This window comes from Symphodus melops, assembly GCF_947650265.1.
Source record: "Symphodus melops genome assembly, chromosome: 8".
Classification (NCBI taxonomy): Eukaryota; Metazoa; Chordata; class Actinopteri; order Labriformes; family Labridae; genus Symphodus; species Symphodus melops.
In genome coordinates this window covers 23039465-23066484 of record NC_136698.1, presented here as the reverse complement: position 1 = coordinate 23066484, position 27020 = coordinate 23039465, and the positions used below count along the sequence as shown (strand labels likewise).

The 27020-nt window shown below is 40.3% G+C and overlaps 4 protein-coding genes across 4 annotated transcripts; all 4 read left to right on the top strand.

The window, feature by feature from the left end:
- The first annotated feature begins 3114 nt into the window (after positions 1–3114).
- Positions 3115–12792, top strand: scinla (scinderin like a). Its single transcript, XM_079349846.1, has 17 exons — positions 3115–3160; positions 3806–4001; positions 4106–4260; positions 5361–5522; positions 5644–5793; positions 6570–6662; positions 6778–6910; positions 7016–7104; positions 7203–7418; positions 7737–7870; positions 8449–8539; positions 9150–9320; positions 9426–9600; positions 9694–9809; positions 9902–9979; positions 11555–11615; positions 11698–12792. The coding sequence occupies exons 2-17, from the start codon at positions 3818–3820 to the stop codon at positions 11829–11831; spliced, it is 2142 nt and encodes a 713-aa protein (XP_079205972.1). The 5' UTR covers positions 3115–3160; positions 3806–3817; the 3' UTR covers positions 11832–12792.
- Positions 12793–13070: 278 nt separating this feature from the next.
- On the top strand, positions 13071–15478 carry LOC306827804 (retinol dehydrogenase 8). Its single transcript, XM_079349865.1, has 6 exons — positions 13071–13192; positions 13833–13994; positions 14108–14287; positions 14370–14463; positions 14876–15059; positions 15153–15478. Exons 1-6 carry the CDS (start codon positions 13096–13098, stop codon positions 15387–15389), a joined length of 954 nt encoding a protein of 317 aa, XP_079205991.1. The 5' UTR covers positions 13071–13095; the 3' UTR covers positions 15390–15478.
- A 1367-nt stretch (positions 15479–16845) lies between these two features.
- On the top strand, positions 16846–20966 carry dr1 (down-regulator of transcription 1). Its single transcript, XM_079350128.1, has 3 exons — positions 16846–17744; positions 18607–18770; positions 19822–20966. Exons 1-3 carry the CDS (start codon positions 17525–17527, stop codon positions 19966–19968), a joined length of 531 nt encoding a protein of 176 aa, XP_079206254.1. The 5' UTR covers positions 16846–17524; the 3' UTR covers positions 19969–20966.
- Positions 20967–21094: 128 nt separating this feature from the next.
- Positions 21095–26472, top strand: LOC306828344 (protein wntless homolog). The gene is made up of 12 exons (XM_079350728.1): positions 21095–21289; positions 21468–21731; positions 21834–21958; positions 22698–22853; positions 23004–23140; positions 23707–23875; positions 23968–24065; positions 24152–24215; positions 24302–24445; positions 25392–25475; positions 25676–25844; positions 25944–26472. Exons 1-12 carry the CDS (start codon positions 21184–21186, stop codon positions 26042–26044), a joined length of 1617 nt encoding a protein of 538 aa, XP_079206854.1. The 5' UTR covers positions 21095–21183; the 3' UTR covers positions 26045–26472.
- Positions 26473–27020: the final 548 nt, after the last annotated feature.

The window sequence follows — 27020 nt, the reverse complement described above, 5'->3', positions numbered from 1 at the left end:
TGACATGGGGCAGTATTCAGGCAGGTGCACAAGGCGCCAGTCATATCTGTGTTGAGAACATATCAAAGGTCTATGTCATACGGGAAATAACCGACTTAAATGTTTTATTTACTTATTGATTTCTTTGTGTCCTAAGTTTGCGAATACCTCATCTACTAAAATGTTTGTTTTCCATCACCTGTGGTAACTAATAGTTTGAAGCACTTGTCTTTTGAGTATTCATGTCGAACAGCTTGTATGCATTTTGTCCTAACCGAACAGATATTTGTTCATAGGTGGGGATAAAAACACAAAGCTGAGGGTTTCTGTACTTCTTTGACGATAAAATATAGTATTAAATGAAGGGATTTAATGTCAAATCCTCTGCAATAAAAAGCACACTGCATGGCTGAAATCTTGCCTGGTTGGTTTGGACTGATTCTGAGTTACACCCATCATAAGCAACTTGCATTTCACTTTTTGTTGTGCTCTGTTTGTAAGTTTAAGTTTGTAACCATTTCAAAGGGGCTAATGGCTTCATGCATGCATCCCCACTGTCAGACATAATAATGGTATCAGTCTTTTAATTTAACTCATTTTATTTCTGCCACATTCAGATGTACATTACTTTACACTGAAATGAGTCTTGAAGATACCCAACTTCACAGAAATGCATCACCCTGACCCCTCCCTCCTAAGTCTGTTGTTTCCCACCTCTCACATTTTGCAGACAATCTTCAGAGGGTTAATATGTATACACCTGTAACCAGCTAAGTCACAATAAGTTACCAGTTAAAGGGAAAACCGGCTCGTCCACCTGCCAACAGTATCCTCTGTTCAACTCTATGAAGGGCTGTATGTTTTTTGCCACCACCCTCACCACAGCTAAAAACATCGTGAGCTCAGTCACACCCTCCATATACATGACCAATATGCTTCATTATATAATGTGATGTTTTTGCATGTGTTACCTAATGAAACCATTTCCAATTGTGTACGCACTGGAGAAACAACGAGCCTAACCCTAACCCTGGTTTGGAGTTGTTTATGTTAGCTGGTCCTAAATTTATTTTAAATATGTCACCCGACTTTTGACAGACGTCCCAGCTATGACAGTTTCGTAACCTTCACCGAGACCAACAAACCCAGAGCAGCATCGCAATGGATGTGGTGGCCACAGCCTGGTTATCTGTGCATTTTTTAAAAAGATAAAACCTCCCATATCATGACACAACTCAGCTTGTAGTCCCATATTGGAAAGTTAAAGACCTCACTATATCATCCAATGATGTCTTATGAGAGTACTGGTTTGGACAGCCATGTTGGCATTTAAGAAAACATGAATAAGGTGCTTGAATTGATATTAAGCTGGATCAAGATTAATTTATTAACATCCTTGTCTTATAGAGTTTAATGCGGAATAATGCGGTTTATGAACAGATTGTAAGAAGTGGACATATTGTTGTTCATGCCATAAACCTGCAATCCTTCAAATGGCCAGGGGGTGGCGTCTCCAGTGACTGCAAAAAAATCTGAAGTTTTCTTCCATTTTGCATGAGACTTGACTCGGGACCTCTCAGGTAAATACACAAAGTTAACTTGCTTATGTCATGATATTAGATATGAGCACACGGGAAGGGGGTTTGGCATGCTTGTGTAGGTATATGCTCAGGTAAAAGGATTGGTGGAGCAACAAATGATTGAACTAAAGAGAGAGCGGCATGGCCTTTTCCCTGAACAATTTTTGATGTAAAACCTTTATTTCAGTTTCACTGAGATTATGAATACTCCTGAAAAAAACAGATCAAATAGAAATTAAAATGCATAACAGTTAGTGACAAGAAAACTCTTTGAACCTTTGAAATCTACAAATGAATCTTTTTCATGGGCTGTTGAACAAAGGCTGCTGCAGGATATTGAAACTCATGAGACACATGAGACACATCTGCAGACATCTGTCTCAGGGATTCATGTGTCTGCATGTATCATTTCTTCAGTTCCATTTATGATGTTGCCAGTATAGTGTGCCTGCAGAGAACCTCGTTGATTATGATGAACAGTTATGCAATCTAAATTTGGGGGTGTTTTATCTCTCTCAAGTTAGAACAAGCAGCATGTAGTTGGCAGCATATGTGTTCTTCCTCTGATAGGATGTGTGTGCGTCATTATACTTGGTACACGGACCGAACTGGCATGTTTTATTAAACAACAGGGTGTGTGTGTGTGTGTGTGTGTGTGTGTGTGTGTGTGTGTGTGGTTATGTGTTTTGTGTGTGTGTGTGTGTGTGTGTGTGTGTGTGGGAGAGAAAGAGAGAGAGTATGGTTGGTATGCCACCAGATAGGACCTGTGTGAGGAGTGAGTGCAGTAATGAGGCAGAATGTGCTGATGCAGCTTTGACTAAGAAGCGATGGACCCAGCCCTAACCTGAGGTGACGGAGGAGAGATTTGCTTCTTTTCCTCCTGTTAAGCTGCCACATGGAGTCAGAGATCACAAACACAAATATCTGACAGACCAGCACCAGCACACCCCTGACTCAAATGCATGAAAACACAACATATTGCACAAACAACTTAAGTTAATGACCCCTCCAAGACACTGGGTGCTATTTCTAAATAAATGTCAAACTACTGCAGAGCAGTTTCCTACTCTGAATGGCCTTTTTTCTTGTAAATCCAATTAAGATGCACATGCAAGTCTATTGTACACCTCCTTTAACAAAGAGAATAAAGTTAGCCTATCAAATGTAACATTTGGATTATCATTTATGATTTTAACTTCCTGCTAAACAAGCAAATACTTTAGACTTCCCTCGAGAAGATTATGACCTATTTTCTGTTTGCACATTACATATAATCTTCTTTAGACGACAAAAATCATTTGCATTATTCAGTTTGTTTGCATCATAGCTAAAGCAGAACCTTGGGGGGTAATTTGGTCAGCTATAGGTTTAAGTGGGGTTTTTCTTTTTTACCTTTAAGCCCGGGTTCGTTGCTGCATGAAGGATGTTATAATGCAGAGCTTGTGCACAGAGGGCTGGGTCGGAATGTGTCTGGACACGCCTCTCTGTCAGAACACGGATGTTTCTGCAGCCTTTATAACTGCGCAGGTCGGATGATCTGGGCGGACACCTGAAAGAGTAGCCGTGCAGCACCGACAGCATCTGCCTTCACTCCTCACCTGGTAAAATAACTTTTTTAATCTCCACAATGCATGTGTTAATGCCATATTATACAAAGTAAAACTCTCTGCAACTTTTCAGATTAATGCAATTATTTATCTTATTTTAACTTTTGAACACGTTTTAATTCGCCTTAAATGATCTCAAAGTCTCTGCATAGTTAGCTCGGTCATATTTCGCATGATGTGCAGAAAAAGTTCACGCTTGGCACATTCTATAGTTTGTCATAAATAATTGGAAGCTAAATTGATAGTCATATTGTTCAGAAGCTTGACATATTTTTGGTACATTTGTTAATAAACTAACGAGGGAATCCTGTCTTGCAAAATACAATCCACTCTATATCAATATATTTTTATTTAAATAGAACTGAATCTTTAAATGTAGTTTTTTGAGAAGAAATATGCTTTTGTCTTTGTCTTGGGAGTGGCTACTCCTAATTACCAAAGCAACACTGATTTACAGTTTGAATTGACACTCCCTGGCACATCAGGTGTTTTTTCCCTCCAGGTAATAAAACAACCTACCTGAATTACAGGTTAAGCAAGAATTGCTGTAAAGAACACTTGCAGAGAGACTATTCCTGTGTATGTAATATGGTTTAATATAATCATTGGGTTGTTTAAGAAATATACATCTTCTTTTAGGCCCTGAGCAAGATGACACATGAAGAGTTCCAGACAGCTGGGAAAAAGCCCGGCCTGCAGGTGTGGCGGGTGGAGAAGATGAATTTGTCACCTGTACCTGATGAATTCCACGGAAGCTTCTTCACTGGAGACTCTTACATACTGCTCCACACCAGCGACTCCAAACATCCATCCTATAACATTCATGCATGGCATGGTATTGGATACTTTGCTTAAGCCTTCATTGTCTGTGTTTAATCGAACAATCATTTTTCACGTTATTGTTTTTTTCACTATTTATGAATATTTGTTATACCACAGGCGACGAAGCCTCTGCAGATGAGAGAGGTTGTGCTGCCATCTTCATGACCCAGCTGGATGACTTCATGGGTGGTTTCCCAAAACAGTATGTTGAGTTTCAAAATAATGAGTCGAAGACCTTTATGAGCTACTTCAGAAAGGGCGTCCAGTACAAGGTGAGAAAAGCTAATGACGTATCATTTAAACATGTTTTTATGGGCATTATTATTATACATCTATTAAACTATGTAGCCACCTTATGACACAAGTCCACATATATTGTTAAAGGCTATGTGGGAAGGAGAACTCCTCAGGGTGCTAATTTGGGAACTCTCAGGGTTTTTCCTCAGCCAGAACTGAAAAAACAAGCTGAGAGGGAGCATGCTTGCTTCAACAACAACAACTTTATTGTTTTTGCTGTTAAGACAGATGACGAGTGTGACGAGCAAGGCAAATTAACCAGCATTAATTTGCCCCACATCAACTCCACCTCCTTACTTTTTTTGAAGATTCACTGGATGTTAGTTTGATTAGTCAGCGTTTGAACTTTATAACAGGATTCAGCAAAAGATAAGATCACAGAAATTTAGCTTAGCATCTGTACGTCCTTGAATTCTTGCTACTTGCCTGTCAAACTCACTGTTTGCCACGTACAAAAAACCCGGTGAAAAAACATTATAATGTTTTAGCCTTCATCATCTGCAATTAAACATCTTCTTGTCATACTTAAAACATTTAATATATTATCTGAGTTACTGAGTTTTAGACGGCCAATCGAGCCAATCGAGCAGTTTCTAAAAAATGTAAAAAAAAAAAGTGTAAACTAAGTTGATATAGAGCGCTTCTCTAGTCCTCTGATTGGTGTTGTAGTACTCGAAACCAGTCTCGAGACCACTTTTTGAAGGCCTCGTCCTCATCTCAAATTGAAAGCATTTTTACTCTTGTCTTTGGCATGCTTACCAATGAGAGGCTACTTTTCCACGTGATGAGAAGGAAAACAGCTATTCTTAATCAACAAATAACTTCAATTCGCATGTAGTTAGATTTGTATACACTGGTTGCAGCCGCAACCTTCCGTATTACAGTGAGTGAGAAAGCCCCCTGCACACAAAATTAGGATTTTTCCAGTGAGATTTATGATCTTAGTCTCGACTCCGCCTCGAGCCCTAAATGTCTTGGTTTTTTCTTCATCTCAGAGCTCTTTGGTCAGGGGTATTAAAGTGGTTTTGCTGTTAACCTACATCTTCAACTAAATGTAACTTTCCTCCTGTCAAAGCGAGGTGGAGTGAAATCTGGCTTCAACCATGTGAAGACCAACGAGTCAGAAGTAAAACGCGTGTTGCATGTTAAAGGTCGGCGCTCAATCAGAGCCAATGAGGTGGAAATGTCCTGGGGGAGCTTCAATAATGGAGACTGCTTCATCATTGACTTGGGAAAGGTAATATGGAGCAAGTGACTTGATATCTACAATATTTGAGAATGAGAAAGAAGAGACTTTAAAGTTAACCATTACTTTATTTTTGTCCTTATATCCTCTGCTCTGCTTTTGAAAATGCTAGATGATCTACCTTTGGTCAGGAAAAAAAAGCAATCGGTTCGAACGCCTGAAGGCTATCCAGCTGGCCAATGAGATTCGTGATAATGAGCGTAGGGGCCGAGCTGATGTCGAAATAATAGATGAAGGTGAAGAGCCAGAACAAGTCATTCAGGTAAGCTTTAATGTCTCCTTTTTGGTTGTTGTTCTGATGGGAAATGTCTGGGGATTTCAAACAGTGGCTGTTTCAAAGACTTAAGGCAACAGTAGGAATTTAGTTTGGTGCACTTAAGCACCAAAGGTCTCTGTGTGCAACTGCACTATCGTAGTGCTGTCTGTTATGCCTCCCTTCTTAGACAACGTGTATCTGCTGACAAGCGGAGGGTGTGAGGCCAGCAAAGACGTTGTGGAAATCATAACAAACATTTCATCTGACAAGGTTTATCAATATTTGCAGATTTTGTGCAAATATGACTCAACCGTTGCTATGATAGCTAAAGCGACATTCGAGATCAAAAATAGAAAGAGTTGAATTTATTTGTTTATTTGTGTCAAAACCTGAGACATAATTAGGTCAGGTTACTTTCTGCACCAAGTAAAGCTGCTAAACATCTTTATCTTCATCGCCCTTTTAGCCTCTGCTACTGTAACAAACTGTACAGAACTGGGGTACCGTCGGTGTTTTATTTGAACAAATGTCACAAAGCCTTACCCACTTCTCAAGAGATGAACTTGGCTTGCTGTCAAAGTTACATACTGCAGTATACAGGCAGTCTCTGGGGAACATGGGAGAGATGCCATTCTCCCTGTTTAAAGTTATTGTGCTATTAAATCATATTTACAAAGTATTATGTTAAGGAGGAAAATGGAATGTTGCTTTAATCTGCGTCATTTGGCTGCTATTAAGGATGTAGGTATGATATTGCGGTCTGCGTGCGTGTTTATTTACAGGCGCTCGGACCCAAGCCCGAGCTTAGCGATGCTGTTCCTGATTCTGATGTATCTGCTGATAAAGCCAACAAGAACAAGGCATCGCTCTATGTGGTAAATAAACACAAATGTTCAGATCTTTGTGACAGAATATTGATCATAAATGCAACAGCACCGTACATCATCAGATGATAAGTGGAGATGATTAAATCCTGCCGTTTCTTTGTAGATTTCTGATGCAACTGGGTCCATGACTTCAAAAATGGTGGCGGATAAAAACCCATTCAAACAAGACATGCTCTGCCAGAAAGAATGCTTTATCCTAGACAATGGAGGAGACAATAAGATATTTGTCTGGAAAGGTACTTGACTGTGACGTCTATACATTTCCGAATCCTCCTGGGCTTCGGAGCTACAGCACTCTGAGTCTGAAATCTCTAACAACTGTTAAACCCTTTAAATTTCAGGGAAGGATGCAAATAGGGACGAGCGAAAAGCTGCATATGCTGCTGCAGAAAAGTTCATCAAAGACAAAAATTATGCCAAGAATACTCAGGTAATATGGATATGGAAAAGTCTCCATAACTTCATCCATCCTGTCTTTTGTCCTTATTAATGCATGTGCTTACGCTTCTGTCCATTTGAAACAAACAGGTCCAGATAATGGCAGCTGGGGGTGAGACTGCATTGTTTAAGGACTTCTTCTTCAACTGGCTGGACAAGGATGAGACCACAGGCCCAGGTAAAGCCTACACCATTGGCCGGATTGCTGTAGTGAAGCAGATTCCCTTTGACTGCTCCACGCTACACTCCAATCAGGAGATGGCTGCCCAGTATGGGATGGTGGATGATGGCTCAGGAAAAGTCGAGGTAAAGTTTACATTAAAATGTTCATCAGTGATTCAGTCATTATTCCACGACAAAAAAATTATACAATGACAAGCTAAGATTGATTTTTGATAATGAAACAACTCAGACGACACAGAGGTTTTGTTTGTTGTTAAGGAGATGAGACAAATGTTTTCGTGGTAGGCTGTCAGTCATTGTAAAATCCATGATATTTGCCCTCCAATGTGAGCTGCGTGCTGCCAGGCAGAGAGCAGGAGTAGCATGTAGGTGTGTGAGTGTGGTGTAGCATGAGCTGATATGACAACGGACGGTAGATGTGACAGTCTTGGTTGTCTGTAGATCTGGCGTGTGGAGAAAGGGGAGACAGTGCCCGTTAAGCCATCCGACTATGGACAGTTCTTTGGAGGTGACTGTTACCTGTTGAAGTACACCTACAACACTGGAGGCAGAAATATGTATATCATCTACACCTGGTAAGCACAACCTTTTTCCCCTGAGGTTTTCGCTTTTTTGTGTTTTTGTTCATACCATATATTACCATACCAAACAATACATAGCCATACCATAGAGAACCATACGAAACCACCATACCATATAATACCAAACAATATACCAAACCATACAATACCATACCAAACTATACAACAACCATACAATATATTGTGCGGAGGACTGAAGCCTGCTGTTCCCACACATGGTGCTATCTAACCCCTATTGCCATGTGATATATTGCTCTATTAATGTTTTTTTGTCACCTCTTGTAATAAGTTATGCTATATGCCTTGCATCAACCTGTTTTGAATTTATGAAGGGCTAAAAATAAACAGCTTGATTTGGACTATCCCTTTTATAAATCTTATGTGAACACAAGGAAAACAATATCAACTTATGAGAGGTTTTTTCTTTTTCAAGTTCTTGTCATGTGTCATGTCAGTTTTTTAAATCTAGTTTAGCGAAATGTACCACAAGGCCTACCCTGCTTTTAAGCCTCGTCAGTAAATACAGCCCTGCTGATTTAGCTCATAAAGACATGTCGTATTGGTGTCGTTAGGCAAGGGCTAAAGTGTTCCAAGGATGAACTGGCTGCTTCCGCCTTTCTCACTGTGAGAATGGATGATTCCCTGGGTGGAGCCGCAACCCAGGTAAGATTTTCACTAGTTCTAGTTTTTATATTTATAGGATGTTTGCTTTTTTCTCCAACATTTTAAGGGTGATTGATTGTAATTACCAAGTCTTGAAAAGTTGTATCTTAAGTCTTACGTGGCACTGCATGTTTGTAGGAACATTTCTGTATAAATACAGTATATTTGAACTTACTGTAAAGCTCCTGTGAAGTTTTTTTTTTAATGATTATGAAACATTAAATTTAACACTGACACATTTTTATAATCTACAAAAGCAAAAAAGACCATCAGCGAGGATATACATTTTTTGCTGTTTAGTTTTTCTTATGCTAAGAAATGCTGCTGAGGGGTAGGTGTCAGGTAAGGAGAAGCCTAAATTACCTTTTTTATCATTTTCAAAGATTCCCGACAACTGCTGTGTTTGACTGTTTAAAGGAAGCGGAATTCGATTTTTTGGGATAAAAACACTATACAATACTCAGGGGGGCGCCAAAATCCACACAAACAGGAATTCCTCACAGGAGCTTTGATTTGATGTGATATCATGCTTCTACCATTAAAGTTTCACATTTGTTATCACAGCACCTTTACAACTCATGTAAGTAATGTTACTTCTATTTCCCTACAGGTACGCGTCACTCAGGGCCAAGAACCCTGTCATCTTATGAGCGTATTCAAAGGAAAGCCCCTGGTTGTCCATCTGGGTGGGACCTCCCGTGAAAACGGTGAGAGCAAGCCTGGAAGCACACGCCTCTTTCACATCCGCCGAAGTTCCACCAAAGCCACCCGGGCTGTGGAGGTCAGCCTTTTTTAATACACAGAAAGTGCACTAATGCAACAAAGTGTTTTGAAATAAATTGTTCACATCCTTTTTCATGTCTTTGTGTTTTTCTGACTCACCCAGGTGTTGCCCGTTGCCCCATCCCTGAACACCAATGACACGTTTGTGCTAAAGACACCAACAGACCTGTTCATTTGGACGGGGAAAGGAGCAACTCCAGAGGAAATGGCTGCAGCTAAATATGTTGCTGGCCTGCTCGGAGGAAAACCCACTGAGGTGAAGGAATTGCAGGAGCCAGGTGAGTGCTGAAAAAAACCAACCTTTTTATGTCAGCAGGATACGGCTGTAAAGTATTTCCTGTGGAAAACTGTGGTCTGCTTCTGGTTTTCAGAGGAATTCTGGAAACCACTGGGCGGTAGGAAGGAGTACCAGACTTCCTTGAACCTGCAGAGGACAATCAGGCCTCCAAGACTGTTTGGCTGTTCAAACAAGACTGGCAGGCTCATTGTGAGTATTTAAGTTGGCATCAATTTATTGCATTCAAGGACAAATATGTTTGTTTTAATGATACACATAAATATATGTTGCTCTATATTCAGGCTGAAGAGGTGCTTGGTGAGTTCACTCAGTTGGACCTGCTACCTGATGATGTCATGATTCTGGACACCTGGGATCAGGTATGCGGCCTTCACTCTTATAAGGGTATTCCAGGATTTATAAACCTGAGGCCTATTCATTTAATCATATTTTAGGGTTTAGATCACTTAATGAATACTTATAGCCTACATTTTGCAGCTTTAATAAAAACCGTTTAGTTGATCTTCATGCTATTGGTCTTGTTTTCTTTTGAAGCTCATACAGATGCATACATATTCCTTATAATCTGTCTAAGAAAAAGTGAAAAACGGGACTTTAAAAGGTACTTTCCTCTTTGCTTTGCTCTCTGCAGAGAAACCAAACTCCTTTCATTTAACGGTTATTTAGCTGGGTGACCATAGAAGCTGTTGGCCTTTGTCTGCCTTGATTGGTTAGTTTGTTAGATTATTGTGTTTTACTTTCACTTTATATTTTGCTAGATCCAAAGTAACCATTTAAAACACTGAAAGGAAGTTATTATGCAGCTACTCCTGTTTCCTATAAGTTAAATCCATGTTTCTGTCCATTGAGTCTGGTGACTTTGTCTAAAGCAATGCGAGGAAGTTTATTTTCTTTAATGATGTCAGACAAACTGAGCTTGTAGGCAGGAGAAAAAAAACAGTACTTTGAATTGACTTTTCTGGACTTTGAGCTCAATAATTTGATTGAATGCATTTCTTCTCATGGATATGTTGCAGCTACGACGGCTTCTTTTACTGCTTCCAGGAGTGTGTTCAGACTTTTTTAAGTGAGATAGCCCACATGACGCACTGAATTAGGGAAGGGAAGCATAACGTTTGTAGGCACCACATGCAAATACTTATTTTTTTACCCTATATGATACCCACAATGATATGTACTTGTTTATAACACAATTTGGCAACATATAAATCTTCTTTTCTTAATTATTTATGGACTCAAAAACAAAGATGTCCAAAGTCACAATTTTAAGTACTACATGCAAACTCTTGTATACTGTCTGACTCTCAAAGAAACATTTATAAGTCCAACATAGACAGTGTGCACAGGTTTTTACTTGGAAATGTTTATGGAAAAAGTATTTTCTTTATTCTTTATTAATTTGATTGGTATCATGACATACAACGATGTAAAGAAATACTTTGCTTTTAGAGAGAATGAGATCAGTCTGCCAGGTCATAGAGAAGCTAAGAAATACGTCTGTGATTAAAGATTAAACATTTAACAAATCCTTTTTTAACCACAGAGATGTAGAAGAAATACAGCCCGTTATTTTAAAAGCAAAGTATTTATTTACTATGTAAAGTCCTACAATTTGGCCCGTTGAAAACAGCCTGAATAGTTGATTTGTACTGATTTGGCAAATACCCAGTCATAGATTTGGATTTTGGGGTGGCACCTGAGGTTGCCACCAGATTTCAAGGCCTATGCTGCCGCTCTGGCCACGCCCATCGCTTCTTCGACCTGAAGCATTCTACTAAAGCAATTTGAATTTAAACCTCGAGGTCATTGACACTTCAAACTATATACTAAGGCCTATAAGTTAAGATTTTCTGATATAATATAATGATTGAGATTTAGCTTTTTTGTATTTCTGTTTTATTTTTACCTCATCCTCATTTATTTCTCCCCCCCAGATCTTCGTTTGGATTGGAAAAGAAGCCAATGAGAGTGAGAAAGCTGGAGTGTCCAAAATAGGTAAAACATAAGGAACAGTACAAGATTTAGATAAACTATCTTACAGATCCTGTTCATTAAGTTATCAATGTTTTTATTTCAGCTGAACAATATGTGGAATCAGATCCCTCTGGACGCTGTGGTGTGTGTATCGCCACTATTAAGCAGGGGGCGGAGCCTCCCTCATTCACGGGCTGGTTCCATGGCTGGAACCCCAAGATGTGGGACAATTTATAAAAGGACAGCCCAAAGTGCTTGAAAAAATCAATTGCATATGCATGTACCTTCAAATATCCATTACTCATAATGTCCCGACCTGTGAGATCAATCTGCCGGGTCGTAGAGAAGCTAAGAACTACATCTATGTTTAAAGATTTGACAAATCCTTTTTTTAAATCATGTCTTTTTTTGTATAACAACATAATCTACAGTGATCAAATTTTCCACAATTTAACTAATCAAATGGTTGTTAGGGACGTTTCTGGAGTTCTCGTTCTCTTTTTGCTTTTGCACTGCACATAGGCCTTCCTCGAGAAGGAGTATTAGGGCAACATTTAGGATGGGTAATATCTTAGATTTCAAGATCAAAGTAATAGCCTATATTTATGTATGAAATCATAAATGTATGAGAATAAACTTGTAAGCGAAGGAAGTCATGTATTTACGAGGATAAAGTCGATATAATAAAGTATAACTTCATGAGGTGCTCCACGTTCCTCACTGACGTTCAGGCGGCTGCTGCTCTTCTGATAAGACTGTAAACTATTATAAGTTTCACAGCTACAGAAATACGTCAGCATCACATTGCCGTAAATATCAGAGCTCTAAACGAACTAAAAAGATACAGGCAAGAAACGAGGGCTTTTCCAAAGATTACACTGAGTCTTTGAGGGTTCCCCTTTCATCCTTTTTGCTCAGTTGGATCGCTGCTCTTCTGATACAACCTTTCAGAACATCAATTTTAATCATAGCCTCATTTAAATGGAATTAGGAATTTAATATCGTTGATTCTTGTAAATGTCTCTTCTTTTTTTTTTTGCTTTATTGTGGCACTAATACTTAATCGTATTTGCATTTAAAACTTAAAAAATGTACTAGTTTGCATTAGATATAATGTATGTTTTAATGTAAAAGGACCCATTTTGACAGTTACGGCTGTTTTAATCCGAATTTTAATAAAAGTCATTTTAAAACCCTACTCTGAATGTATTTCACTGTATATTCAATTAACAACAATGATGTGCTTTATTCTACCCTCTATTTTAACATGTCCTCATTATTAAATGCAATGATGGACTTGTTATCATTACCCTGAATCCACTTCAGCACTATGAAGGCCGAGCTTGATGGTAATCTTCAGCCTGCACACGAGGCTTCTGCTGAGTCGCAGACTTGTGGATTAAGAAGTGGCTTTTAAAAACAGCCCCCTGCCTGTTACCTCCCCTCTTTTGTTCCTCTATTCCCCGCCGCTGGAGCTGCAAGACAAACACCACACAGTGCAATGAATCAGAAGGTGGTTCTTATCACAGGCTGCTCCTCTGGGATTGGCCTCGCCTTGGCTGCCCGCATAGCGAAGGATGAGAAGAAAAGGTTCATGGGTAAATTTGCACCATTTAAAAAAAACAGTGTTGTATACATTTTTATTCTTGTATTTTCAGAGCTGCTTTTTCGATGTGAATGCAAAGAGATGATACAGTAAGTGAAGGAGATGAAATTAAAGCCACCTGTTCAGAGCAACAATTATTTAATAGACAAGGGACTGTAGGGAATTTATGTGAAATAAAAAAAAAAAGGGAAGGGCCTGGTGGGGTTTTTATTTTATTTAAAAAAATAGTTTATTTAACCTGATGATATTTTAAAGCCCTTTCTTTGGCTGATAATGAAGCTAATAATATTTGTCAGTGTTTTGTTTTTTTTGCTGCAAAAACAGTTTAAAGGCAGTTTGAAAAAGTTGTTAAGGTAAATCTTACTTCAGGAAACTTAACAAGGACTTTTCACTCACTACAAGCAATTCAGTCCTTACTGTAGGCTTGTACATCTTGAAATAATCTGGATTTATCAAGTAACTGTGGTTTGAAAAAGTGTAATGTATTCACCATACTTTAGTTTTGAAAGTGTGAATTTGTGTTGATAGGTGAACTGGCCCTTTATGACTGTCTAACAGTTCTAATGCTCATCAGAACTTCTGTTTACAAGTTGTTAATACAAGCCGACTCTATATTTGTCATGCTTTTGCAGTCTATGCGACCATGAGGAACCTCAGTAAGGCTGAAGCGCTGATCGAGGAAGCGGGTCGGTCTCTGGGCAGGACTTTGGAGCTCAAACAGCTGGACGTGTGTGATGAGGACTCCATCAAAGCCTGCGTGGACAGCCTGCCTGAGCGCAGGGTGGACATTCTGAGTAAGCCGGCAACATCTTGTAAAATAGCCCCTGAAAATGCTTTTAAATTGTAAATGTTTAGATTTTCAATGTTTTTGCATCAATTCAACTTGTTCTACCTGACCTTGTCACAGTAAGTAATGCTGGGATGGGTCTGATTGGACCCATCGAGTGTCAGTCTATCGATGAAATGAAGACAGTCATGGACACCAATTTCTTTGGGCTTGTGCGGCTGCTGAAGGAAATCCTACCTGACATGAAGAGAAGGAAAAAAGGCCATATTGTGGTGATCAGCAGCGTCATGGGAATTCAGGGTGAGAATGCTTTCATCGTCTGAGCTAGTCGTTTTGCTGGTAGTGTGCCCTTATCATTTTCTAAACCTGCTTTGTTTTTAAGGTATCTTATTCAACGATGTCTACGCAGCATCAAAGTTTGCAGTGGAAGGCTTCTGTGAAAGCTTAGCAGTGCAAGCCATGAGGTTTAATCTCAAGTAAGATACAAACACAGTAAGAGAACGCTGCTTCCACAATCCTGCAGACATGAAACAGGCTGGTTTTCTGACTGAGATCCAAACAGGAAGGGATAAGCGAGGAGACAATGGTGCAGTTCATGCCTGCAAATCCAAACATGTCTATCTACACACTCACATTGCACAACCACATCAACCATTTTTTAAACAACGATGAGGAAATATGTCAGCCAGTTCATATCAGCCCAACCACAGCACACCCTCGTCTGAGGGCAAGTCCGAACACTATCACTCAGTAACCCAGTATTCAAATGGATAGCTCTGCAGGGTGGTGTCAGAAAGGAGTTACACAAAATATTTTGTCACAGCATATCAAATGTAAAATATACTTTATTATATTTTAATTGTATGCATTGCTTTTTCCTGTCCTCAGTATCAGCCTGATAGAGCCAGGTCCAGTGATAACAGAGTTTGAGCGTAAAGTCTATGACGAGGGTCTGAAGACTGATCTCAGCAAAGCTGACAAAGTGACAGCTGACATGTTCTCAAACATCTACCTGAAGAACTACAAACAAATCTTTGAAACCCTCGGTCAGACTGCGGAGGATGTGGCAGAGGTAATGTTCATCAATGAATATCCTTAGATTTATTCCTTTTTTAGTTGTTTGTTACCATCATCAGTTCTTGTGGTGTGTGTGTTTTTCACCCAGCACACACACAAGATCATCACCATGGAGAATCCTCCTTTCCGTCATCAAACAAACACGCTCTACACCCCGATGACTACACTTAAATATGCCGACCCCACCGGTGACCTCCCGATTGACACGTTTTACAAAATGGTGTTTGAACACGACAAGGTCTTCAACGCTAGTCTGAACTTCATCAAGCTGTTACGCTGGAGGAGTCGTAAGAGCTTTACTTTGGAAAAGGAAAAGAGCACCTAATAGAGTGCTTGTCTCAGTTTTGCCATAGTCAAGCTTTTTCCTGTGTTTTCCCTTTATTATGTTAAAAGACACATGGATTGCTAAGGAGAAATAAAAATGTGAAAAGTCATAAATGTTTGTCCAGCTCTTCTTATGTGTCTGCAAGCACCTGCTGCAGGCTTTAAACCACACCCCAGAACATTCAGCCAACTACCACAACTCTCTTAACTCGTTAATCCTCCAAGCCCCATGTTACACAAATGTGAGCAGTAAGCAGAACTGTGAAGGTCAGTGTGAAAGTCAGTGTAGAGCTCTAAGTCAGGTACAGTAGCCATGCTGTGTCTTTAAGGGATGATTTGCACTTTTCAGACATAAAGAACATTGATTTTGTGTCATTATAAATTACATTTTTAAAGATGTATGCTTTGTGACTGATAATAGCTTATATTTAGTCTAGTCAGTCACAGTTTAGGATTCAGTTGTTTACTCTAATTTAGCGATAAACATTTGATAAACAGTTAAGTATGAGTTTTGTCAGAGAACAGGAAACAAATCGGGCAGCAAAAGAAAATGGTAAAACAAAACATATATAAAATAACCCCCCCCCCACACACACACACACAAAGGAACCCTCTTTTTTCAGCCAAAAAGTCTTTATTGTCATAGCACGGTCATGTTTTAAGTCCTTAAAAACAACTTCTGCACTATTTGCCATCAAGCCTTTGTCTCAATATAATAATTAGTTCTCATAGGAAATTTCCACTTGTCTCTCTATGGCGTTGTAGCCTGCAGAAGCGTGTGGACCACTGACAGTAACTATCGACACATTAAAAACTCTAAAACAACGCCACCTGCTGGAATCTATGTGTTATTTTTACAGTCTATGGTTAACACCCTCCGTAAACTACAGGACCATGCCATTATAATAAAGGGATTCCATGGTTAATCCAGCCTTTAGACAGTAAAATCGGTCCAGTTACAACGTATAATAACATGCAATAGTTCATGTTGTATAATTAAAACATGCCAATTTAAGGGGTATTGCTTAATGTCGTTATCTGACTTGACGAATGAAAACACGTTGATTTATTCTCCCACAGCCGACTCAGCCTAACGTTGATAACACCTAAAATCCCAGGTTCAGGTTTTTATTTTTATTTTTTTTATTGAGCGCACACGATAATGATCTTGTTCCTAAAAGCTATTACATTGTGATTATAGAAATTAACTATCAGCGTTTTTTGTTTTTTTTTGGACTTCCGGGCATCCTTGAGTATGATCCTTAATTATGATAATAAATAAAGAATATAGCATTTTAATTGTTATTGTATCTCCTCTTCTGTGCTGTACACTCGATGTCACTGCAAATGAGGGAAACCTCAGTGTCCTCCAAGTTAAAATAAGGGTTTTGAATTTGAATTGTAATACTCACTGTGATCAGTAGATGGCGCTAAACAATTTTAAAGGCTACTTCAAACACCTGTTGTTGTTGTTGACGCTATTTCCGGTTCATTGTTTGACGCTGTATCCGGGAAACCCAAGCTAACGCTAAGCTAATGCTTCCCTGATTAAATAAAGTCTATAGAAAATAGCTGTTAGCGTTAAAATCGTTTAAATTCCTCCGGTCGACACTAGGAGGAGTAACGTGGCGCTGTTGCTGGGACTTTGTTTAAACACGTTGTGTTTACTCAGCCGGTTCGTGAAGCCACTTATGGTCGGGTGGTTTCATTGTTAGCCTAGCATTAGCCATGCTCTCAGGCTGAGCTCTCACTCGTCTGCTGGGACAGGAGCGGCTAGCTAGCTAGGAGGCTAGCTAGCTAAGCTTTTTAAAGTATTAACCTATTTTTTTCTCATCTCGTTTTTGTGCTTTTGTGTTTGCATATCATTTGACTTTTTGTCATAATACGTGCAGCAGCGGCTCTTTCTCTTGCGCCTTCATTCGTAGCTTCCAGTGAGCTAAAGTTAGCAGCCGGCTACTTTCGGGGGAAACGTCAGTTTAGTTGTTGACATTTTTTAACGGCGTTGACATTAAATAATTGTTAGAGTAATATTTACTCCAAAACCGGCGATCTACTACCATCGTCCCTCACAACCCAGTGAACTCCAGGACCTTTTTTAATATCTGTGTGTGGGTTGTGATAACTTTGTCTTCCGCGATGGCTTCTTCGTCTGGAAACGACGACGACCTGACCATCCCTAGAGCTGCGATCAACAAGATGATCAAAGAAACTCTCCCCAACGTGAGGGTGGCCAACGACGCCAGGGAGCTCGTCGTCAACTGCTGCACAGAATTCATACACCTCATCTCCTCCGAGGCCAATGAAATATGCAACAAGTCCGACAAGAAGACTATCTCCCCCGAACATGTCATCAACGGTAAGTCATGGGCTGTGTCTGCAAAACAATCTATTTGTAGAGCAGGCTTTCCCAGACCCTACATGGTTTGCTATGGGACTAAAGAGGGATGTTTCAATTAACTCACGATACGGTGAAAATGAGACTGCAGACACATTTTGACTGTATAAGATCCCTTTAGCGGCTGTAAAGCGGCTCAAAAACTCCAGGGGTTGGTGGCTGGTGAAAGAGAAGGAAGTGGAAGTTGTTGTAGGGTACATAAGAAATGATACAAACATAGATATATATGGTTTCAACGTTTTAGAAAAGTGCTTCACTGATCACCTGTGCTGTCCCGTGAACCGAAACCTAAAAAGGAAACGGCAGCATATATGGACGTGCAGATGGATGAGGTGATGGGGACTGTGTTGGTGTGACTGTGTATCAAACGTGTTGGAAATAAATTGGGGCATCCCTGACGATCACCAAGCAAATCAGGGATGTTAAGATTGGAGCTTTGTACCACTCACACTTCAAGAAGGCATTCTGACCTAGGCGAAGTCAGGGGAAAGCCAGGCACACACAAACCTAAACACATGGCCTCTCATGGACAAATAGACAAACACACACACACACACACACACATATACCCTCCCTGCAGACATCCGCCTTCCCTCCCACCCGCGCCCTTGCCTCCCCCACTGCCCTACTGCGTAACATGTGTGTTGTAAGGGTACTTTTTCCCCCTGCATCCAATCTATGACTCCGTTCTGTAGACATAGCATGGAAGTTGTGTTTTTTATGCCCCCCCCCCCCCCCCCCAAAAAAAAGCCAACCTGCCATGTTTCTTTTCAAACCACAGAGAGTAAATATTTCACCCCTGCCTTTTCATTTCTTACCACAGCCCTGGAGAGTCTCGGTTTCGCATCGTACATCACTGAGGTGAAAGACGTCTTGCAGGAGTGTAAAACTGTCGCCCTGAAGAGGAGGAAGGCGAGCTCCCGACTGGAGAACCTGGGCATCCCTGAGGAAGAACTGCTCCGGCAACAACAGGAATTGTTTGCTAAGGTTTGTGTGGCGAGGCTGGATACCAACTTTTTGGACTTTCTGGACAAAGACAAAGTCTTCACACCAGAAGCTAAGGGCCCTCAGCCCCTACATGTGGTGATAATTCCCATTGAATGTTAAATCGGAGCAGCTTCTGGTGTGCAGACTTGCACACCAGAAGCACTTCCATTAAGACATGTCTGATGGTTATATGCAGGGATCCTGTCTCAGAATAAATGCACCTTTTACTAAATGTAATGCATGTCAGGGCTACTCTTAGACAATAGTACATTACTGAGACTGAATTTTACAGAGTGTGAGGCTATTACAGGGAGACAGATTTATTGGTTATTATGGGACTTTATTAGATGGAGGTTTATTATCCAACAATGTTGTGTATTTACAGTTGTGTATTTACAGACCTAAAACAAGTTTATATGTGTGCCTTTTTTAACCAGCGAGCCAACAGCTGAACAAAACACACGCACAGACAATGTAGATCTTAGATTCCTTTTTAAAAACGTTCAAAGTGGGATGAAAAAGTGTGGAGAAAACACTCAGCTAGATTTTGAAATGATCCAACTGAGAAAAAAAATGCATCCACAATAAATTCTTTATCGTAGCTGTATTTTTTTTAATGTGAAATTAAATACATTGTATATATAAAAAGCCAAACTGTGCACAGTTTTCGTTGTGTGGTGTGCAGCTGAATATCTGAAAAGCTGCACCTCACCTCAAACTACAACTGCAGCTAAAACACTAAACCTCCACGACATCTCTGTGTCCTTATTGAGACGTGTAAAACGTTTGCCATGACCACAATGCGAGTGGCTGTCCTGCTCCTTCCCGAATGTTGTGATCTTATTTCTGTCTTTTTTTTTTTCCAAATGAGAAGTTTAAGTTCTCCATGTTTAGTGTAAGAAAAGTCTCTAGATGCACGCTGTCTTGGAGTGAAAAAATGCTGCGATACGAGTTTTTCAGCTACATTTTGTAAACCATCTCTCCATCCTGAACCTTGGCTGAAAAACCAAATACACTCTTCGTTTGACTTCCAATCCTGTTGTTTGTGCAGGCGCGGCAGCAGCAGGCGGAGCTCGCCCAGCAGGAGTGGTTACAGATGCAGCAGGCCGCCCAACAGGCGCAGATGGCGGCGTCATCTGCCAGCGCCTCCCAGCAGGCCGGCTCCTCTCAGGATGAAGACGAAGAGGATGACATGTGATTCCCAGACGACATTTTTCCACTTGTCTGGATCGCTCGCTGGGACGGTGTTGGCACACAGATCTCCTCGTACTGTCACCGGCAGAGACATGAGACGCGTTAGACTGCAGAGTGTAACATCGATAACACACATTGGAGTGGACAGTGGAGAGAAGGATGAAAGGGGATTGCCACACGTTCTGATACCAGAACCTGAAAATGTTTTGAGTTGAAAGGCCGTTGATGAAGTTTTTTTGATTAATTTCTTCTTCCCCCATTTTTTTTTTTGTTTGGTTGCTTCTGTTCGTGTCTTGACATGTTTTGAGTAATTTTGTAGATTTCTGGATGTGTTGTGGACGCACTGAAGGCAGACGTCGCCTGGGATCTTGTCAGTGAATATTGGTGGTAAAGCAGCAAAGTGTTTGCTTCTTCAGGTACTGCACCAGATAGCTTACCTTTGTTATCCGTTATTCCCGATCACTTTAAGAGAACTGCTTTAGAAAGTTTCAGAGCAGAACATTTCTCCTTTCTTGTGTTCTCACAGGATCATTTTATTGGAATATTTTTCGTTGGGTAGCGGAATAAGCGGACCTTTTGTTTAAATTGATCTCATTCAGACACTTTTTGTCACGTTTCTTTCTACCTTGAACCACACACAGTATTGCTTATTAGCCACACCTTTCAGAAACTGAAACTATTTTTGTCTCCTCGAACCAAAGACGGACTAACAGCCCTGACAGATTTGAGTGTTTTTAAAAATGTGTAGGTGCTACTGTGATTGTCCTCGCAGAGTAAACAACATAACAGATTATCAACCTACGACTTTGTAAGACGCTTTGATGTCCAGGCTGAATTTGGTATTTCCCCCTCTCCCTTTGGGTGCAGTATCGAACATTTGCATTGTGACTGTGGTCGATCCTCAGTGTAATGACAAGTAAACTTTTTGTGACAAACATTGACTTGGCTATGCTACGAAAGGTGTATTCTTTAAGCAATAAAGGAATCATGTTTTATAGACAATGGGTTTCTCTTTGTTTTTCTCTGTTTTGTGCTGACACCCCCCCCCCCCCCCCCTACACACACACACACACACACACACACACACATTCTGTCACTGGTCTCTGCCCCTGGGAGAATTTGATGTGAGTGGAAAGATGGAAGGAGGAGAGGCAGCTGAGCACACGTCCCATTGAGACCACAGGCTTTTAGACTTGTAGACTGAATTTTCTCTTGGAACATGGCGGGAGCAATTATAGAGAATCTGAGCACTAAGAAGTTGGTTATCTTTGGTTTCTTTATCCTCCTTTTCCAGATTCTTTCAGTCATGGTTGGAGCATTTATCGGTGAGTGGAACATTTTATTTTATTTTTAATTAATTCTGCAACCTGAAAAAGCTCGTTAAGATCTGTGAAACGACTTCATCCAGTGTGGCTCAAATACAACCTTAAACTGTATGTTGGGTACTTCGATGAGCATAACTCAAACTGCACGTCTATGACAGATTCTTCCTGTTTCCCATAGCTCCCAGTCCCACCAGTGCAATCCGCTACCTGGCCACTAAGTGCATTAATCGCCACAGGACACTGGGCTGGCTCATGCCGTGGGGATCAAAGCGGTGCCAGCACATCCATAGTTTTGATGAGCCTCTTGCAAAACTAGTGGATGCCAATGACATAGTGTTTGCGGTGCACGTTCCTCTTCCTCACACGGAGATGAGTCCCTGGTTTCACTACATGCTGGCTGTGCTTCAGTTTGACATTGCATTCAAAATGATCAATCCCATCGGTCAGTTATTCTGTGTCTGACATTTTTAGTTATTTTTCTCCCAGCTGAACTCGACATCTTTTTGGATATAAAATGAGTGTAATCATTTTCTTGTTTGTGCAGAAGATGATGTCATCATCACTATAGATGCTGGCCTGGCGCACAGAGATGATTTGAAATCAGAGTGGAGCACAAAGTTTCACTCAGTCGAGCAACGGCCACTAAAGTGCACCTTTGACGTTGCAAAGGTAGGAATGCAACTAACCATTTCAATGACTGTTCTCTGCTTGATTTAGTTCAGGCTAAATAACATGTAACAGGACGAACAGATAAGATGATGTCACCATACAACGTGACGACAGAAAACTACAAACAGAAAGTTAGAGGTAGAAGGTAATTTTTATAGATATGAAGTAGACCTCATCAAAGCTTTAATATAATCTATAATTGATTAAAACATTCATTTTTCTTTTGTACCATGCTTTGCTCCTTTTTTACAGTTGGTTATTTTTCAAATGAAATGCTGGATATATATTTTTACTTAAACAGGATAAATCTTGGGGTTCAAGACCCCTTGCAGGTAGCAAGTGGTCGATACTTGAGCCCTATGAACGGAGGCTGTAGATTCTACATAAAGAGAAAAGCCCCCAAAAAACCTTGAAAAAAGCAGAAAAAGCAAATCACTATTTCTAAGACCATGAAGTGATTTTTATCAAGCGGCTTCTGTACTCAAACTGACGGTTCAAGAAATCAGAAGGCTCTTCATTTATGACGGAAAAAAAGGAGCACATCTTCACATAGAATTGGAAAATGACATTTTTTTTAAACCAAAAATGAAAGAACAAATGACATTGTTTCGTATAGTTCGGATTAATTTTCATTCAGTTGATTTTTCCATTAGCCGTCGAAGCTCTAAGTGCATGATACTCATACATTTACCCCAAATGTTTCCTGCCTTGCGACTTGTAACAGTCAACGCTTTTGCAGGCGTATGAAAATGAAGGCCGCTTTTATCAGTGTGACCCCGTGCCGTTCATGGAGCTCGGGAGTGTGGCACATAAATATTTCCTCATTAACCTGCGCCTGCCAGTGAATGACACGGTTAATGTTGGCATTGGAGACATAAAGGACGTCCATGTTGTGGTGAGGTTTATAACATATATGTGTGTGTGTATATATGTGATTGATATTTTTTTATATTTCTCTATTGCGTCATATCGTATTTATTTCAAAGCCTGCATGGCTTTTATATTCAGGCTTTTTTTTTTCTTTCTTACATCTGTGGTCTTTAAGGGCATACATCAGAACGGAGGCTTCACTAAAGTGTGGATCAGCATGAAGACTGTGTTCACGCCCTGGATCTCCGTGGAAACCATTTGGTACTGGCGCAGGATCAGCCTCATGGCAAGACCTCCAATCCTTTTGGAAAAGTAGGAGCAAATAGAAGACAATATCTAAATGAACAGTATTTATTAAAGGTCACATATTCCACCAATGCACTTCACCATGTTTCTCTAACACTAATGTGTCCCTTGTCTGTCTACAAACCCCCCCAGTTATAACAAATGCCCCCCTCTCCTTATTGCCTGCTCCACTTTTCTGACATTTTGTGCTCAAACAGGCTGTTTGGAGAGTACCCTTAGATACAGGATGTCAGCGTGGTACAGTAACCTCTCTGTTCAGATTAAACCTGAGCTTGTTCGTCTGCTGCAGACGGCCGTGAAGGTGATGGGGGAGGACCTGAAAACCTCTTTTACAGCCAATATATGAGCAGGCTGATCTCAGACAGGCACAGAAAGCAGACAACAGGTAAAGCTTCTATCGTACCATTAAGAGGTGGACACGACCTCAGGGTAGGTTTTTTTTTTTTTGGAGAAACAGGCTTCATCTTAAGTGCAAGATTAAGAAATGTAGGTCAGAACTGTCCCCCAGCAGAAGCAACCCGACTCTAAAGAAAACATGTAGGTATATACCGTGTGTTTGCATCCCTGTGCAGGGTGATTTTTGCTCTTGGCATCTCTATGACGTTCCTGAACGTGCCAGTGGAGTGGCTGTCTCTGGGATTCGAGTGGACGTGGATGCTGCTGTATGAAGACGTTCAACAGGGCGTCTTCTACTCCACCCTCTTCTGTTTTTGGATCATCTTCTGTGGTGAACATCTCATGGTGAGAACCTTGTATAGCTCTCTGCTGCACAGTCCCTCCACACTTCCATGCTTTTCATTTACTTTATTTTACTTTAAAAAAAAATCCTTCAGGACCAAAGTCGGAGGAATCGACTGTCGGCATACTGGTGGCAGCTTGGGCTGGTAGTGTTTGGTTCGTCTGTTCTCCTCATATACGACCTGAGTGAACGGTAAATAGGTGATATGCTCTGATTAAGTACTTACTATGGTTTGGTCTTTCTTCCTCAAATGTTAACGTGTTTTATATGTTTTAAAGGGGGGCTCATTTGACCAACCCTTTCTACAGTGTTTGGGCGTCAGAAACTGGGACAAGAGTGGCAGTATCCTTCACAACAAAACTCTTCTGTCTCATGAACAGTGTGACCTCTAAGAACATCTCAGGCTCTTTTCTTGACTGTCGACACAGATCACTTTCATTATCGTGGTAGCGATTTCTGTGTGTCTATATCTTCTCTCCCTCTGTGGCATGGTGCACTGCGTGTTCAGGAACATTGGAGGGAAAATGCAACAACTTCCTGCAATGCCAGAGGCTAAAAGACGACATTACAAGGTTTAATTTCTGTTTCTTAATCAGGCGATGGCCGACGGTTTAACTGTGTTGGGTTCAGTTGGCCCTTTAAGCCCTTGACGGATGCAATCTAACCTTTGACTTTGTTTTGGTGCATGTCTACCCCACCGTCCTGCCCATAATTCCTCTCTCTACAGCTGTCAAATTGAATACATCCACTAGAAACCAACAAAATAAATGAAGACGCCCCCTCAGTTTGTCAGGTTAAACCAACAGGTGTTACAGCGATGGAAGCAGACATGACAACTGGTTCAGATAGAAGTGATTGTACCCGACTTAAAAAGCCTCTTCATGTTTCTAATAAGCTCCATGAGCAGAAACGTGCTCAAACTGGGATCAATATTGGAGATGCTTTTGAAAAATGAATAGAGGTTAGAACGCAGAAAGGTTAACAGACTGATGTAGAGTTGGCTAAACACTGAAGCTTCAGTGTCCATAACATGGCCACAAATACATCAACTCTAGAGGGGAGGGTGCAGGCAGAGAGCTCTCTCCAATATTTTCAAATTAGACTGCAATACCCATTTTAAACACTAGGTGTTAGAGTTACATACTGCTCCTTTAATCTGTAGTCCCAAGGCTGGTATTTATAATCAAAAATAGTTTTTTTTTTCTTGTTATACTTGGCATTGACATTGAAAGTTAACTTTTATTCCTTATATTTTATTCCTTATATACAGCTTGTTGTTCATTCTTGACATTTTGACTTTATTCCCATTTTGCAAAAAAATATAACCCCCCCCCGAAATTATTTATGCTGTATATTTTGTTTTTTGCTCCCTTTCACTTATAGTCTTGACCTAAAGACTTTCTTTGCCGACATAGTCTACCATACAAATCGTTTAAAAACACTGTAAAACAAAAAAACATGCAATACAACAGTTAATTCAAATATCTTCTGCTTATGAATTGTTGCTGTTCTCGGCAGGGGATCATCTTCAGATTCAAGTTTTTGATGCTGCTTACTCTAGCATGTGCCGCCATGACTGTTGTCTTCTTCCTCTTAAATCAAGTAAGTATCTCAATGTCCCCAGATGACCAACATGAAAGTTTCACTCCTTTGGTCTATGACAAAACAAAAAGATCTGGTTTAGTTGTACTGTGCTGTCCCTGTGCAAATGATCTAAGCATCTAATCTATTGTAGTCCTTATGATGTACCAGTAGGCTTGAGCTGTGAAAAGTATTAAAAAACGTTTTTTTTCTGTTACCAGGTGAATGATGGTCACTGGCATTGGGGTGACTTCACTCTGCAAGCTCACAGTGCTTTTCTCACAGGGGTCTACGGCATGTGGAACCTGTACGTTTCCACCATTATGTTCCTCTATGCCCCCTCCCACAAGTTCATCAAACAGAAGCCCCGACGAGGCTGTCGACCAACAGGTCTGTAGCATTTTTACCATTAAGGGAAGTCACAGTTCACAGATTAAAAAAAGACTTTCAAAAAAGCTCAAAGTCTAAGATGATGTTCTCTGCTGGCAGATACGCTGGAGAAGCCGGAAAGCCAGGAGACCCATCTGACCTGTGAAGATCAGGGGCCTACTGAGACGTACAGGATCACAGGAAAGGTCGCTGAGGAATAAAAATCCCCTCTATATTCTTTAAATGTTGTGGTTTCTGCAAACACAGTGAAACTTGCATGGAAAGAAAGGCAGAGAGGAGAAATGAAAGCTAGAAAAGAAATATGATTCCGTCTGAAGCTTAGATTCGTTAGACAAACTTGAAAACTAGTTAAAATACTTTGAATAATTAAAGTAACATGGACCTTAAGTTTAATTACAAGGGGATGATCGAGGGCTCGTATGACCTTACAGCAATTTTTTTTACCCAACTCTGCTTTCATCCAATGTGTTGGAGTGTAATTTATTTCTTGATCTTAAGGGCACATACTGTACATACAACTTTATGAGATATCATGGCCTAATGTCAAAATACCCTCTAGTATTTAACCCTGTATAATGCATGAAGTCCTTCCTGCACAGTGACTTGAGTTGTGAACATTAAAAGTGGAAAACATTTTGGGCAACATCAAACGTATACATTTACATCTTTTTGTTGCAATTTAAGCTGTTTGTCCTTTTGAAGTCTTTATAGTGTTGTATAAGAACCATTTTTAAATAGAATCATGTCTTTTTTTGCTACGAAAAAAACGTTTACTCTGCCAATCAGAATTTAAAAAAATTAGAATTCAACTGCTATTACGAGGGAGACTTAAATATCAGAGAGTTGCTGTACCACTGAAAACTATGCTATCGAGTCGACCTCCCCAAAGGTTTGTTTCTACACTCTTTCGAACTTTACCGAAGTTGTTTCTACAAGACCACCAAGTGACCAAGAGCCACAAGATGCCAGCAGGGCATCCTGTAAATAAAACAGGAAATATAGGCTATCAAAAACGTGTATGTTTATGTAAAAATAATGTAAAAAAAAAAAAAAAAAAAAAGAAGACGACTTTTCTCCGAGAAGAGTTTTTCCTCCCGGGGTTTCCGCTTTATGGAGGTACAATCTCACAGTTCACGTTGATTAAAAAAAACGTGACTGAGCAATACAAATGCTATA

Excerpts from the sequence above, each read along its gene's own strand:
- scinla (XM_079349846.1), top strand. The coding sequence starts at position 3,818 with ATGACACATGAAGAGTTCCAGACAGCTGGGAAAAAGCCCGGCCTGCAG. Across the intron at positions 7,871-8,448 it reads ATGTATATCATCTACACCTG|GCAAGGGCTAAAGTGTTCCA; the intron begins GTAAGCACAACC and ends TGGTGTCGTTAG. Across the intron at positions 9,810-9,901 it reads ACAAGACTGGCAGGCTCATT|GCTGAAGAGGTGCTTGGTGA; the intron begins GTGAGTATTTAA and ends CTCTATATTCAG.
- LOC306827804 (XM_079349865.1), top strand. The coding sequence starts at position 13,096 with ATGAATCAGAAGGTGGTTCTTATCACAGGCTGCTCCTCTGGGATTGGC. Across the intron at positions 13,995-14,107 it reads GCGCAGGGTGGACATTCTGA|TAAGTAATGCTGGGATGGGT; the intron begins GTAAGCCGGCAA and ends ACCTTGTCACAG. Across the intron at positions 14,288-14,369 it reads CAGCGTCATGGGAATTCAGG|GTATCTTATTCAACGATGTC; the intron begins GTGAGAATGCTT and ends TTTGTTTTTAAG.
- dr1 (XM_079350128.1), top strand. The coding sequence starts at position 17,525 with ATGGCTTCTTCGTCTGGAAACGACGACGACCTGACCATCCCTAGAGCT. Across the intron at positions 17,745-18,606 it reads CCCCGAACATGTCATCAACG|CCCTGGAGAGTCTCGGTTTC; the intron begins GTAAGTCATGGG and ends TTCTTACCACAG. Across the intron at positions 18,771-19,821 it reads AACAGGAATTGTTTGCTAAG|GCGCGGCAGCAGCAGGCGGA; the intron begins GTTTGTGTGGCG and ends TTGTTTGTGCAG.
- LOC306828344 (XM_079350728.1), top strand. The coding sequence starts at position 21,184 with ATGGCGGGAGCAATTATAGAGAATCTGAGCACTAAGAAGTTGGTTATC. Across the intron at positions 21,959-22,697 it reads GCACCTTTGACGTTGCAAAG|GCGTATGAAAATGAAGGCCG; the intron begins GTAGGAATGCAA and ends ACGCTTTTGCAG. Across the intron at positions 25,845-25,943 it reads ACGAGGCTGTCGACCAACAG|ATACGCTGGAGAAGCCGGAA; the intron begins GTCTGTAGCATT and ends CTCTGCTGGCAG.